At 38.4% G+C, this 14,276-nt stretch overlaps 1 protein-coding gene across 20 annotated transcripts in view; it reads right to left on the bottom strand.

Annotated features, from left to right (window-relative positions):
* Window positions 1-14,276, bottom strand: part of Adgrl2 (adhesion G protein-coupled receptor L2) — a 189,784-nt gene continuing 175,508 nt past the window's right edge. For 4 of the 20 annotated variants that reach the window (XM_029560259.1, XM_008826219.3, XM_029560261.1 and 1 more), the window contains 6 exons: window positions 12,423-12,514; window positions 10,289-10,457; window positions 7,525-7,653; window positions 6,561-6,657; window positions 4,803-4,931; window positions 1-1,403 (listed from right to left, as the gene is read on the bottom strand). In XM_029560259.1, the coding sequence (XP_029416119.1) occupies window positions 655-1,403; window positions 4,803-4,931; window positions 6,561-6,657; window positions 7,525-7,653; window positions 10,289-10,457; window positions 12,423-12,514 (1,365 nt within the window). In that variant the 3' untranslated portion in view covers window positions 1-654. Of the gene's footprint in view, window positions 1,404-2,133; window positions 2,173-3,954; window positions 3,970-4,491; window positions 4,574-4,802; window positions 4,932-6,560; window positions 6,658-7,524; window positions 7,654-10,288; window positions 10,458-12,422; window positions 12,515-14,276 lie in introns of all 20 variants that reach the window. The other 16 variants (XM_029560264.1, XM_029560267.1, XM_029560262.1 and 13 more) reach the window with 11 other exon arrangements.

The following is a 14,276-nucleotide window of genomic DNA, read 5'->3' as shown; positions in this document are numbered from 1 at the left end:
TTTACCCTAGCAATAGAACAAAATATAATTTCTTTAGCCATTTTTTTTTTCATGAGAATAGTTCATTGTACAGTTGAAGAAACGTGAAATAAGGCCCGTGGTTTGATTGCTAGTGGTTAAACGTGTTTTCAATTGTTGCCTTAATGTAATGGGTTTGCAGGGAACTGCAAACAGGTGCAGAACCTCTCTCCTGCTTTTCCAAGTCTCTCAGGAACAAGGTACAGTGAATTTGTCCCACAGGATCTTAAAGCCTACATCTTGTATATAATACAACGCAGGCCTACAAAAAAACGGTGCGGCCGTATTTACAGACTTAGTTCACAAACCGCTGTAAGTAAAATGGCTGGAGGATCTCCTTTACTTGTTTTACAATCTCTCTACACAGCAGCAGAATCGTAAAATACCTGGTTGGCATCTCTTTTCTTTGTAACAAATAATTCATTTTAGTATACTCTGTGTATATACAAAGTTTTCGTATGTTTTATAAAAATTCACAGACCTGCAAGGTTCCGTCTTTTTTTTTTTTTTACACTGGAGAACCACAAGTCAACACAGCTGACTCTTTAAGCAGAGTTAGAGGGAGCTGCAGGGGACCCTTGCAGTCTTTGCTGATTAATACTTGCATGTGGTCCTGGGTGTTCCTTGGTTGAACTATTAAAGACTTGTTACCAGCTGCATCTGTCCTTCCCTAACGTCCCCCTCGGGGATGCACCCTTCTTTGTTAATGGGGATGATGTAACCATCGCTGTTGCCTCTGCTGACCTGGTAGCACATCTGCAGGTGGCGGCCAGCTCCAAGATTGGGCATGCTTTTATAGTAAATGTCTTCGTTCTCGCTCCTCCGGGAGGGAGACAGGTCCTCTTCCATGTCGGGGCTGCTCTCCGGGTAGGGAGAGTCTCTTAGGTTGGGCATGCTCGTGTATAGAGAGTCTCTGTTGGGGGACTGGAGGTGATCCTCAGCCTCGGCAGTCAGCTGGGAGACGTAGCTGTCGGTTCCCTCCGGCTTCACTTTCTTCTGGGGTTGGTACAGAAGAGAGTGAGTCCGCTGAGGGATGAGCGGGGCTTCGAGTTCTTTGTGGTGGAGCTCTAGGCCTGGGTTGTCACCGTGCATCAAAGATGAGGCGTCGGCCACGATGACGTCGTCCTCGCTGCCTCCGATCACGGGTTTGACGGGGAGCGTGAGCTCCAGGTTGTGAGCTTTGCTGCCGCCCCGGAGGTTGTTGTGCACTAATTCCGAAATGATCATTTTCTCAAAGGCGGTATCATTCAGACTTAGTCCACAGTCGACGACCTGCACGGTGTCGTGATAGTCCCCCTTGCGCAGTGAGTAGCTGTTGTTGAAGTTACCATTTAGCGGTAGAGTATCCATGGTACTTGTGTCCCTGGCATTGTTCAGTGAATGTCCTGTAACAGAAAAGGGAGGGGTTACCCTGGGACTGCCTCTGCGCCTTCCCAAAGAAACTTCACTTTGCTTCACTTTTCGTGTACAAAACGTTTTAATGTCGTTCAGGACAAAGCTGAATTTGAAACCTAATACTCGAAAAGTGCCAGGCTTTCCCGCATTCCCAATGGTAAACCGTGGCACCCCCTTAGTTAACAGGAAAAAGTGTTAAAATTTTATACTGTTTTCCAGGGAGGGAAAATGGCATACAGAGTGTTAACTTTATCAATTTGGGGGACACAGTAGTTAATTGATTTTTGGTCCAATTTCCAACACACTTGCAAACAAGACTTCACTCCACATCCTTGCATAGTTAATGCAAAGCAATTCATTAGTGACGTTTACATTTTAAGGTACAAGACTGTGGTTCATCAAAATAAAATTAACAGAATTTGTCCTAAACAACACTAAATTAAAAAGGAGTAAATAACATACAGAAACCAAAAGGCAATGTACAACATAAACCCACATAACTGGCAAGCAACTTTGAAAACAACATTCTAACATTTCCTTTTTCTGGAGATGAAATTAAAAAAACAAAACAAAACAAAAAGCAATGAAAAAAATGGACAGATACAAAGAATTCATGTTGAACAGAGACAGCCATCTTTCATACTGACGGGACCAGGGTCCACAAGCACATCCAACAACACGACAGACAGCAGGTGAAATGATTCACTTTGGACAACTCACATTATGTCTGTCTGCTCAGGCTATCTGGCCTAAGAGTAGCTGATATATAAAAGAAAGTAAAATGATTTATTTTAACATGATGAAGAATTTCTAAGCTTTTCAGCAACTTAGTCAGAGCAAGGGTTCAACAAATTAGATTACCAGCAAAAGCAGCCTCAACTTCTCTTTTAGTGTTTCTTGTTATTTTGAGTTTTTCATTTGGTACTTAATGGTATCTCTGAGAACAAGGCCTTGGGCTTCTGAAGGTCAAAGTTGGCCTGCAGCCCTGCAGACTGCATCCCTCACAGTGACAGTTCTGAATGAACCAGCAGAGACTACTGCACAAGACTGGTCCAGAGACACCATGCGCATGGAGGTCAAATGCAGAAATGGTAGAGATTTCCCGAGTATGGGTCACAGAAATTAAACCAAGGATCGATATCAACTATGGAATGGGAGAGCGTGACAGCCTTGGCTAATATATCTCTTATTTCTAAAGGAATGAGAGATTGGATAAATCTGCTTGAGATATGGAGAGAGACTCAGGAGGAAAGAAGACATGGGAGCATGCTCTATTTGAATCCGAGTTGTATTTTTCAACAGACACATAGACATGTAAACTAAGACATCATGGTGCTTGTCAAGCAAATGAAAAAGAAAAGTTAGAGAAAATTAAATGGTCTGCACAATGAAAATTAGGTTATTCAATCTCAAAATCCTAGAGGAAAAAAAAAATCACTTGTCTACAGAGGTCTGAAAAGGAAATTAAAAAAAATAAATAAATCAAAAAATGACATGATGTAATTGAAATGGAACTGACCACTGTGAGGCTGCTGCATTGTATGCAAGGCTTGGAGGAGTTCAGGAAAAAATTTAGTTCTTGGAAAAAGAATAGGAAAGTTCTCCTTTTAGTGATGACTTCACTCTTAAAGCTGCAGATATCCTAGAAAACTCAATGACTTTCAGGAAAAAAAAATCTCTGCATGGTACAAATCTTATGACCAGTAGATATTTGATAATTAGTGAATCTGTATCAGTCCATGTGAGAATAATGGGGGGGGGGTCTGTTACTCATCTTTTATGAACTCTGATCAAATTTTTACATTTGAAAAAATGTTAGTTCAGTTTGTAGCATGCCTGTATATTAAAAAAATGAAGTTGGGACAGTTACTTGTAAGGTTTTCTTTAGGTTACTCGATAAAGTTCTTTCACTTAAAAATTCATACATGCCACAACCTTGCAAGATTAACATTAAGAAACACTGGGCACTTTTAAGTGGCAGGTGACACAGGACTAAGATGCTACTGTTTGTTTCCTCTGCAGGGACATTCCCAGTCTTTTCATTTTCTTTTCTTTTTATCATTGTTTCATACACACACATACATATACAGTATATGCTGGGTATAATTCAAAGGGTGTTTTCTATGATACACTGCAGATTTAAGACTTTCTTTGGTTTTAAAGAGGCATCTTTTTCTGCCCATGGTCAGGTAATTCATTTGAAGACTTTCCACAGCCTGTAGCAAGATTACTGTGGGAATGCAGAAATGGTAAGTCAATTATTAAGCACTTTGGCTGACAGTATTTCAGACTTTAAAGAGCAAATTATTTCAGCATTGCACAGACCAGTGTGGACAGCATGTGCTGCAGACCTCTGTGACTAACGAAAGCCAGTCCAGACAGATGGACTGTTAGAATTTGGTAGCATTTTAGTTTCAAATTGTGAACCACTTGCCCGCTGAGTCTACTTCATGACTGCTAGGTATGTTTTAATTGTGCCCATTAAAAATCATGCTGAAAAAATTTACATTTGATAGGCAAAGTTAAGTTTTACTCCCATACTTGTCTCTCTGCATGCTGCTAGAGGGAAGCGTAGGGAAAGGAAGAAACACAAAGAATGAAAAGAGAAAGCTGCAATCACATTAAAAAGGAACTGTAAGAAAGATAAAAACTACAAACATACCAGAAACACAAGCCTGGGCCTAACCTAGTTGCAATTATTATTTGCAACTATTATACGCTAAATGTAACTGTACGGTAAATTGTACCCAAACCTTGACAATTACTATTAAATAGTTTTTTTTTTTTTAATAAGCTAGTAATCATAGTAAATAGGATAGGTTAGTGCAAACCTTCCCCCACCCCCATGAAAAGCCAAGGGCATAAACTGACTAACATCCCCCATTCCCAAAGTTCTTTAAGATAAAAAAGATAAACACCATAAAGCTGCACTATACTATAGTTTGCGTACATTGAGAATGCTCAGTGTGGTTTCCTACACCTATGAACTTCCAAATTAGCTGTAGTAACTAGCTCATTTCAGAAGCAAATTTTGTCAGCAAGGTTTAGAGTCAACTGAACAATACATAGATAGGATACCTCTAAGTGATATAAATCTTGAAGATGGGCTCTCGGACCATGTGATGTCAGTCCTGTAATAATATATTAAGATTTATGCCACCTGTGTTCAAAAACATGGATAATTATTGTAAATACTATTGCAACTGAGGTTTTACTATAATATAGTGCAGTTTTAGAAGCCTGGCACAGGCAATTCGGTAAGTTTTTAATTTGAGAAACTGAGGATGTAAGAACACTAAATTTATAGCAACCAGAGCTATTTGAGCACTAGGATCAGCGCTCTGTTTAGTAGCAAAGGAAGGTAATTTTATTTGTAAGTATAAGCACACCTGGCGAGTTAAACACGGGAGCTGAAGGGGCGTTACATACAACTGTCTCAGCGAGCAAGGTATTATAGGGGTTGTTAGTGCCGTGGGGTCGAAGAAGAGGGTTTGTTAGTAGGTAATTGCCAGTCATTCCTAAAGCAAATAAAATAAAAAAACAAACAGAAAAAAAGTCCGTCAGTGTTTTATTTCAGTGTTACCATTGCAATATTTTTAGTTCATTCAGGGCAGTGAACAGGCTGGCAATGAAAATCTGCTGGAATTTTCTGACTCTATTTGAACTACTAATTTGAAGAAGAAAGGGGAGAGGAAGTTGAATTTCAGTAACTCACAGGTGCTCTCTAAGTCCCCCAAGTAAACACCTGCTGAGAATGACATTTACTAATTTATACAAAATCACTGTTAAACAAAAATGGCAATTAAATGCATCGAGAGCAACATTATGCTTCAAGATGCTACTGCTTAATATTGAAACAACCACGGAGGCCCAGCAGAGGGAACCTCAAACTTCCAGATTTACAGGTGTGGGACTGTCCCTAATGCAAACATCTGTGTTAATACCGACTTCCACACAAGCAGGAGGGAAAACAACTCTCACAAACACAGAGGAAGAATGACAAACTGCAAGAAAGCTGTACTTAGTAGAGGCAAAAGCATACATGCTGAGGGGTGGGGGGCACCAAAGGAATTATTAGGGCCATGACCAGAATGTTTGTTCTGCCATCTCCTTTGCCAGGTTTCAAAAGTGAGACTTTGCATATGTATTTACTACAGGACAGTCATAGTAAATTAGCTCTATAGAACAGGCATTTCACTAGCCCTAACTGATAAATCACAAACCTTTATTTATCAGGCATGTTTTGCCTAGCAAATGTCATTTGACTAAAATGATGTGAAAAGTCAGGCTGGTGGGGATGACAAACAAACTCTCTTCATTTCAAAGCTGAAGTTTATCACAATGGTGTCGAAAATTAAAACTGGTATTTCATTGTGATTAGCTCTAACATTCTGTCACATTTTATTACAAATCAGTAAATCAAAACTTACAATGGCTGAATAAATTCTCTTTCCTTGGACTGACACAATGACTTAATTCTTACACACTAGATGGAGATTTGCTAACCTTCTATTCTGGAGTACCTATGGTTTTCATATCTATGCCTAATCTAGCCAAGTTACTACACTCCCTTGCTTTACTGTTTAGAAACCATAAAGGTTTATATTACAAATCTACGTTGGCTCTATTCAATACATCAAACTAGATAGGGAAAGATGTTTCATGAACTTCCATGTATTTTAGTTTACTATAAATGTTTTACCACTTAATATTTACTTTCTAAAATATAACATAAAGCAATCTTTAAAAAATCATGCAAATTTCAGTGTCACGTTGGCATTGTTTTATATCAACAGTGGTTACTCTAATTATATCAATATTTTAGAAAGAAAGCTTTCTTAAATGTCTTACAAAGAAGTGTGTAGTAGTGAGAATAACATTTTCCTCTATACAAGGCATGTTTTCAATAGTTACTTTTTTTCCAGCCATATCTCACTAATGTGGAGCTTAGGAGCCTATGTTCTTACATTACGTTAGGGAATAATATAAACGTATACATACTCTGATGAACGATGGTAAAAGTGGAGCCAACAAGTTTAATAACTTGTGACAATAAACACCTGAGAGCAAAGTCTAGAATCTTCTCCAGAATTATTCTAAGGTGGTAACCAGCATACACTTCACACTGCATGCTCCTAATAACTGACCTTGATTAAGAGAAGATGTGCTATTGATGTCACCTGAGATAAACGAAGATTCGGACTGCTTTCTCACAGTGTCGTTCCACATCCTCCTGATACGGCTCTGTGAACATTAAACAGCAGGACATGTGTTACTTTTCTCATGCTGACCTCATGAAAAATACAATAACCACAGGACTAGCCTCTGGATTTTTAAGAATAATTATTGCTGCTCCAAAGCTGAGGACATCTATACTACCCAGTTGCTCCTTTATTTACTCTCACACACTTTTTCAAAAGGATAGGTTTTATGTAGCCAGGGAGGATCCTGAACTTCTGATCCTTCTGCCTCTATCTTCCAAGTGCCAGCCAGGATTACAAGTATGAATCACTGTGCCTAGTTTTAATCTTCTACTCTCTTGAACATGTTATTTTCTTGCCTTTTAAAACCTGTAGATTGGAGCTGGAGAGATGACTCAGCAGCTAAGAGCACTGGCTGCTCTTACAGAGGGCCTGGGTTTGGTTCCCAGCACCCACATGGCAGTTAACAACTGCCTGAAAACTCCAGTTCCAGGGAATCTGACGCCCTTTTGTGACCTCTGCAGGCACTGCATGACATGGTCGCACTTAACACACAAGCAGGCAATACACTCGTTCATACACATAAAAAAATAAAATATTTAAAATGTGGCAACAATTAATTCTTCAGTAAATGGGTGTTGAATGCCCACTAAGAGTCCTGTACTTAAGGACCTTAGAATATGAATTATGATAAACTTCTTAAAATACTCTCCTCATAAAGGATGTCCACATCCACAAACATGGTGAGTAGACAGTTAAGAAGAAATTAAAATCGAAATCCTAAAAAATGTGAGCATTTACTACCTAGAACACCATAATGAGGAAACGATTAGTGCATCTAAACAGAACATGTCTCGGCAGGCTTTCTATAAATAAGGTTAATTAAAGACGCTGTCAAGCTCTTTGTTACCTGTGTGCCAGAGGAATAGCGTGCGCTGGTGCGGGTGGTTGATGCCTTCACAGAGCTGTGGGGGCTCTCAGTCGGGAGGCCGCCACAGCAGTACGAGTGTCTGAAGCACTTGCCATATTCTTTTCGTACCTGCATTGAATAAGCACAAGACCAGGGGACTAATATGAACACACCGGCTTCTCCAGCTCTGTCTAATGAAAAGAGTAGTGAAGACAAGCAAGAAAGATTAAACTTCTATAGAAGCAACTGAACTCGCAAATCCAGTTCAACAGAAGTTGCTGAATAGTATTCATAGACGCATGTCCATCCATAAGACTGGCTGGTAGGGTTCTTAAGATTAATGTAGAAATGCTTTATAATATTACCATTACTTATTATACTATATTACGAATATATGTTATCAATAGTTTACACATTATTTGGTATTATTTATTATATATTATGCAAATGCCAGTTATCAATATGACAGCAATATATTAAAGAATGATTCCATCTATATACTTTTTAACTTCACTTTTGTATTTTTTGGCATGGTAATTATATAAAAAGTGAAGCATTTTCGTTGCTTGGATATGCAGAACCAATCTGGAATTCAATCACTTAAGTTTTATAAGCTAAGCTTTCCTACGTAATTCGACACATAAATCGCTGGCTTGTGCAGACTAGGCTTCTCTGGCCCGAAAAACAGAACAAAACAACAACAAACCAAAAACTCCGGCACTTCCCCACACTTGCCAATTATTAGGAGGGAACACCTTCCTGGTTTTCTGCTATGACTGGCTTTGACATTTGTGGACTCTAAGGTGTCTACCCACGGAATTAGCACAGAACAGAACTATACATGCAGCTTCCAGTCACATTAATGAGTCACCCATGTTAGTGCCCTTGTTCTCTGAAGGTGGGCTCTATGAAAGAGAACTAAGGTTGCCAGGCCTAAAAGGAAGTTAAAACCAAATTTCAAAATGTGAAGTCCAAACAACTGCTAAATAATACGCCCCCCATGAGCAGTGGCACAGAAGGAGGGGATGCCAGGATTGTGTACAGCACACTTGTATAGAAACGTGGTTTTTGTAGACTAGTCAGACTTTGAAATCCCAAGACAGACAGGAGAAATTGCACAAGAAAGTCTCTTTTTCCAGTAGATTATACAAAATACCCAAAGCCTCCCCCTCACATTTCTGTTATCTGCCTGCAAGGCCCTGACTCTGCCACTCGCTCCTTGGGAAATAGAAAATGCACGTCCTGAGATCATCCTTTAAGTCTGAACACACTTGCATGGATTCTCATGTTCCTGGCTTTATGAAATGGTACATATGAGAACATATAACAACATGGCTCAGCCTTCAAAGCCTTTCCTGGGCCTAAATGTGCTCATTCAAGCACTGAGATCCATGATTTATTTTAACTTGACTGTTTTATGTTACATCCTTAACAATCTATCTTGGCCACACCCACTAAGAGATATGTAACACTGAACTGAACATGTTCAGAAGTATAGCATGCATGATACTTTGAAGATGTGGCTGTTAAAGAATGGAATAAGTCTCTTTGTTCAACGAATACAGGTGACTACATGAAGAAACAATCTCTTCACCATTTTGCTGCTAAGACTAGGCTCTACCATCAAAACTGTTTGGAGTGGCAATGCAGAAATGGTGAATACGTAGCCATAAGCTTAATGTAGAATGCTCATTTATGTAAGTCACACAAACTGCAGTCATTACCAAGGTTATGCCTGTGCAAGGTTTATAATGTTAAAATGCATTGTTATTAAATAACATGAGATACCCTGTGAAAACTTTCTACACTTGTAATGGCTATTAGCAGCTCCGAAATGCTGTATAACCAAGACAACAGCAATCAAAATGGTATTTTACCCAAATAATACCTTCTGGTGTTGGTTTTGCCTAATGCCTATATTGCTGTGACTATACATTATCTGTCAGTATTGTACGTCCCACTGTCATTATCTCAAAATTATAGCTTATTCAAAACCAGTGGAAGAAACAACACTATCATCTTGTCAGGGCTGAAAACATAATAGTTTTCACTTTCACAATTCTATTTCTTTGTTCAATTTAGTGACCAACTAGTAATGACAGAATAAAAAGTCTACATTAGACGTGCGGACAGGGAAAGGGCGATACCTTGTGAATGGCACAGACATTCTAAACTCAAATGGCAGCTTAGAGTGGTTCTCAGGTTTGGTGCTTGCTACAGATTCAAGTTTTTCACATTCAGCTTCCATTTCTGAAGATTTGTTCTGATTCCACTCCACGTTCATAAAATCAGGACAAAATAATCAGACAGGAGTTCCTAAATGATTGTTTCTAGATTTTTCAAAACCACTCAACAGGCAACATTAATATTACTCTTTTCCATGTCTGGAAGCTTTAAAAGTTAATGCCATTTGTCCTCGGATTCATTTGCATTTTGGACCACTGCATTCTTGTTAGTGTGTAAAGTCTGAATTTAACCTTGTCTTTTTTTAAAAGCTTGTATACCTTACCCACAAAACACTTCAAAAACTCATCCACCAACGAAACCTTAATCTAAGTGTCTAGTTTATTACAGTCCCAAACTGAGATCCAAGAGATGATTGGAGTTATGAAATTTTATATAGGACACTTTGGCTATTGTGGATGCTAATTAAAATGTGATGCTGTTTATTAGCATGCCAGCTGGTAGTTAAAACCCTCTCTATTATGCTCAAGTCAAAGACCAAGTGGGCGGAGGTGCTCCCCAGCCCTGCCCCTTCACTTACTTTCTTTTGGAGAGCGCAGTGGAAGATGAAAATGAACACTCCCTGGAAAGCATTAAAGATGGTGAAGAGATATGCCATCACGACAGTCTCCTCATTAATAAAAAGCAACCCAAACGACCAGGTTAGGCCCAGAAGACATAGAAGAGCCAACGCGCCAAGCACCCAAGACCTGAAAACATAAAGGGAGTTTTTTAAACAGGTTCAATAACAGGAAGCGACACTTATCTCATCCTTATTTATTAACGTTATCAGTGGTAGCGGTTGACTCTCTCTATGTTCCCATTCAAATTCAACAGCATTTTGGCTTTAACCTTTCATCAACTAAGAAAGAACAGCATTTAGTACTGCAGCCTCCAGTGAGAACAGCGACAGCAGAGATGACCTTTCCTCGCTCCAGAATGAACAGGTATCGAAACGATATTAAAAATGCAACGTGTAAAATATCCCCCATGGCTTTATTGTCTTGTGTGTGAATTTTAGTGAAAGAAATTAAGGAATCCTTAATTAGTTTACTCCTATATTTTTATTTCTGTGGTGTGCTCAAATGAGACCAGATAAGTGAATGAGAATCTCAGCACTAGGGAGGCAGAGGCAGGTGGATCTATGTGAGTTCAAGGCCAGCCTGGTTTACATAGTGAGTTCCAGAACAGTTGGGGCTACAGGGACAGGGGAAGGTTAAAAGGCAAAAAAAAAAAAAAAAAAAATCACAGAGCACCTACGCTTCAGGGTCTAATAATAAACTAGACTGAGGTGAGCCTACAGATTCACAATGAAAACATGAAGGAGCCTAGCTGAAATGAGATAAAAACATGAGAAGAAGTTCAAAATAAAATAATTTGGAAGAGATTTCATCATGAATAGCTTAAGGAGAAAAGAACTGCAGAAAACAGGGCGGAATGAGGGTTGTAAAGTCATTGCATTCCATGTCTAACTAATGATCTTACTTGATAAATGGCTTATTATCTTCATAGCTAGAAAGCATTATAAGCAGAAAAGAGAAACAAAATTATTAGGCAGAATTAAAATAGAAAGTAATAAGAAAGCATTTATATATTTTATAAATTAGTCAAAATTAAGAAAGTCAAAATGCAGAGGCAAGCAATTAAAAAAAAATAAAGGCATATTATAGTTTAGGAACACTACAGCAAATCAGATACTCCAAAATAACTATAAAAGTTAAGGGCAATTCATGATACTGACGGGTTTGTAAAAAACATAAATCATGCCATAAGTTTGTCAATGCAGGGTTCTCCCTTACCCAGGTAAGTCCGTATTATAGTAGCCATCACAAACACGGTAATTACTGGTGTGGATGAGAAGACAGAAAGAGGAAAGGGAAGAAAAGAGAGAGATGCTAAAGATTAGCTCTCTCTCTCTCTCACCATGCAACATGCAATGAAGCCGGCACTAACCTATTTAAAACATCTAATTTAAAAAAATTACCCTTACTGCAGATCTGCCATTTTTTTACATTAAAAAAATAGTATTTTTCACACTCCTATCAATATGCAACTTTAATACCTCCCTGAGTTCTACATTAAGACTTGCATTTTAAAAATAATTCTGAAAATGCTTCCATAGCTGATTTAATGATTCAATAGCTATCAATTCTTGGCTAATTACATAGCATGTTCACTGATAGAATACTGCAGATTTTCTTCAACATTGAGGTAAAGTAAACATTTGTTTAATTAGCATGAAAACAACAGATAATCTTCAAGATAACAATAGTAATAGGATAAATTCTCTTAGGAAAACAAGATTAGGAGGAAAAACTGCTTAGAATCCTTAAATCAAAAAGTCATTTAACAAAACAAACTTAACAGAATCATATCAGCCATGCCAACAGGACCATCATTTGGAAGTGCATTTTAAATTCAAATGAAATAGCTACAGTGATGTGAAATTTCCAAGAAGCCACAGAAACAATTTCCCCACTCTAGATCAAGATAGAAATTATCTAATTTTTGACCAATGCATGTACCATGGTAACAGGGAGACTCAACCTTGATCAGTAAGGTTTCATTCAGAATAATTTCTATAGTTGACAGAAGGCAGAAATACCTGTGTTCCCTGTGGAGAATATCTTTTACTTAGCTTGTCAAGTATTACAATTAAAATACAAAATACTTACTTAATGTTTTCCAACCTGCTAGAATCTGGTTTCAAAGTGTTTGAATGTTTCACCATTTTGCACAGCGTGATCACCAGGAAAATAACATTTAGCTGTTTTAATGAAGAAAGAAAGAACCAGATCACTATGAACAAAGATTAAAATACATTTGCAAATTTGGTTAATGAGTTCATGTGTTTCAATAGAAACAGCATGTGGAGATGGTATACAATGAATCAATTTTCACTTATGTATACAATGATCGAGTTCAGTCTATGAGAAAAACACCCTGGCTATGTATGATCGATTCACTAATAGATCATTTGACATGAAATTGCAACCTCATTAAGCCAGTATCATGTCGTAATGATTAAATAAATTAGAAAACCTAAATTAGTTTCTGTAGCTAGATCAAGTACCTATAATTCTAGCACTGCTGGGTTGGGAACCGTGAGATCTCCGTGAAAGCATACATCTTGATTTTGACCACCACCTACGAGTGGATGGCCATTACATGGCATTTGTACATCTCCGTCTAAGGAAGCTGTGAGGAACAAACAATAAATCACACAAAACAGCACATTACTAGCCAGGCAAGCTTTTCCATATCTGTATACCTTCTATTTAACTGGTCTTTTCTTCCTATGTTTCTGTTGCATGGAAGTTGGTAAATTCAGACAAAAGGCTGTTCTGAATCTTACTAAACGTTCAGCTGTGTAAAGAATCTATGGAAAATCAACAGCAGATCAGGAAGACAGTTTGACACAGGCCTGGGATTTCAAGCGGTCAGAAGGATAGATTGAGAAGAAAGAGGCCGTGGTCTGGCTGAGGAGGGGTAAAGGCTGGTAATCTGTACCTGCTTCTGGCCCCAGTTAATGCTCTCAAAACAGAACAAAGCTACCTGCTCCTGTACTTTTGGTTTTTAATGCTTCATTCATTCATTCCTTCATTCATCTTATAAGAGACAAAAACAACTTTACTTGAGAGCTGTGAAAGCCTTACAGCCTTCCAGGCCACACAAAAGTCTCGGAAAAGCAGGCACTGGATGTGAGGATGAACTCTGCTTCTGGATGAAAGATAACTGACATGACTTTGTTACCCTATGATCGTCCTCACAGTGCCACGTTATCAATTACTGTATTATCCATTATGACTTCTTCTTTTGTAATTAAGAAACATTATACAGGGCAACAAATTAAGTTTCTAAGCCTAATGGTGAGTCGAAGAATGAAAGTAAGCACTTTAAGCTGTGTATCATTTTTGTCTGATGTGCTGTATTATTTCTCTTAGATGTAGAATTTCTTAAGAGAAAAATGCTGGTGGACAGGCTACCTTTTTATGTCAAATGCCAAAGAAAAGCAGATCTTTGTTTTGCTTAATTTCTTAAAGCACTTATCTAAGACCGCCCCCCCCCCCCAAAATCTATAGAAATTCTTACTGCTTTATTTTCTAAAGATTGTTCCAGATGGTCAATCCCAGGGATGACATCATATCATACACTTCACCCAAGAAATATTTTATTGGCTGTGCTGTGCTACACAAGGATATTTATGTACTGTGGATACTTATGAGACACAGATTCTACTTTTGCAAAGTTAGAGCTCTGTGTGTAATGGAGTAAATATTGATGACATTTTTAAAGACTCAAGGTAAAGTGTATCTCCAGCTTTCTTCAAAAAGGCAAAATCAACAGTGTCATTACTTTTCTGTTTTATGCAGCAGTAATCTTAACTAGCACCAGTAAAGAATGGTTCAAAGGAGGGTTCCCTAGCAAGCCTGAGGCTCTAGGTGTGTGTGTGTGTGTGTTGGGGTCAGGCAGCACGGTATAAGATTCTCTCTCTCTCTCTCTCTCTCTCTCTCTCTCTCTATATATAT

This window comes from Nannospalax galili, unplaced genomic scaffold (genome assembly GCF_000622305.1).
Source record: "Nannospalax galili isolate Female #2095 unplaced genomic scaffold, S.galili_v1.0 scaffold9, whole genome shotgun sequence".
NCBI lineage: Eukaryota > Metazoa > Chordata > Mammalia > Rodentia > Spalacidae > Nannospalax > Nannospalax galili.
Note: the sequence above shows the minus strand (reverse complement) of the source record. Positions and strands in the feature narration are given on the sequence as shown.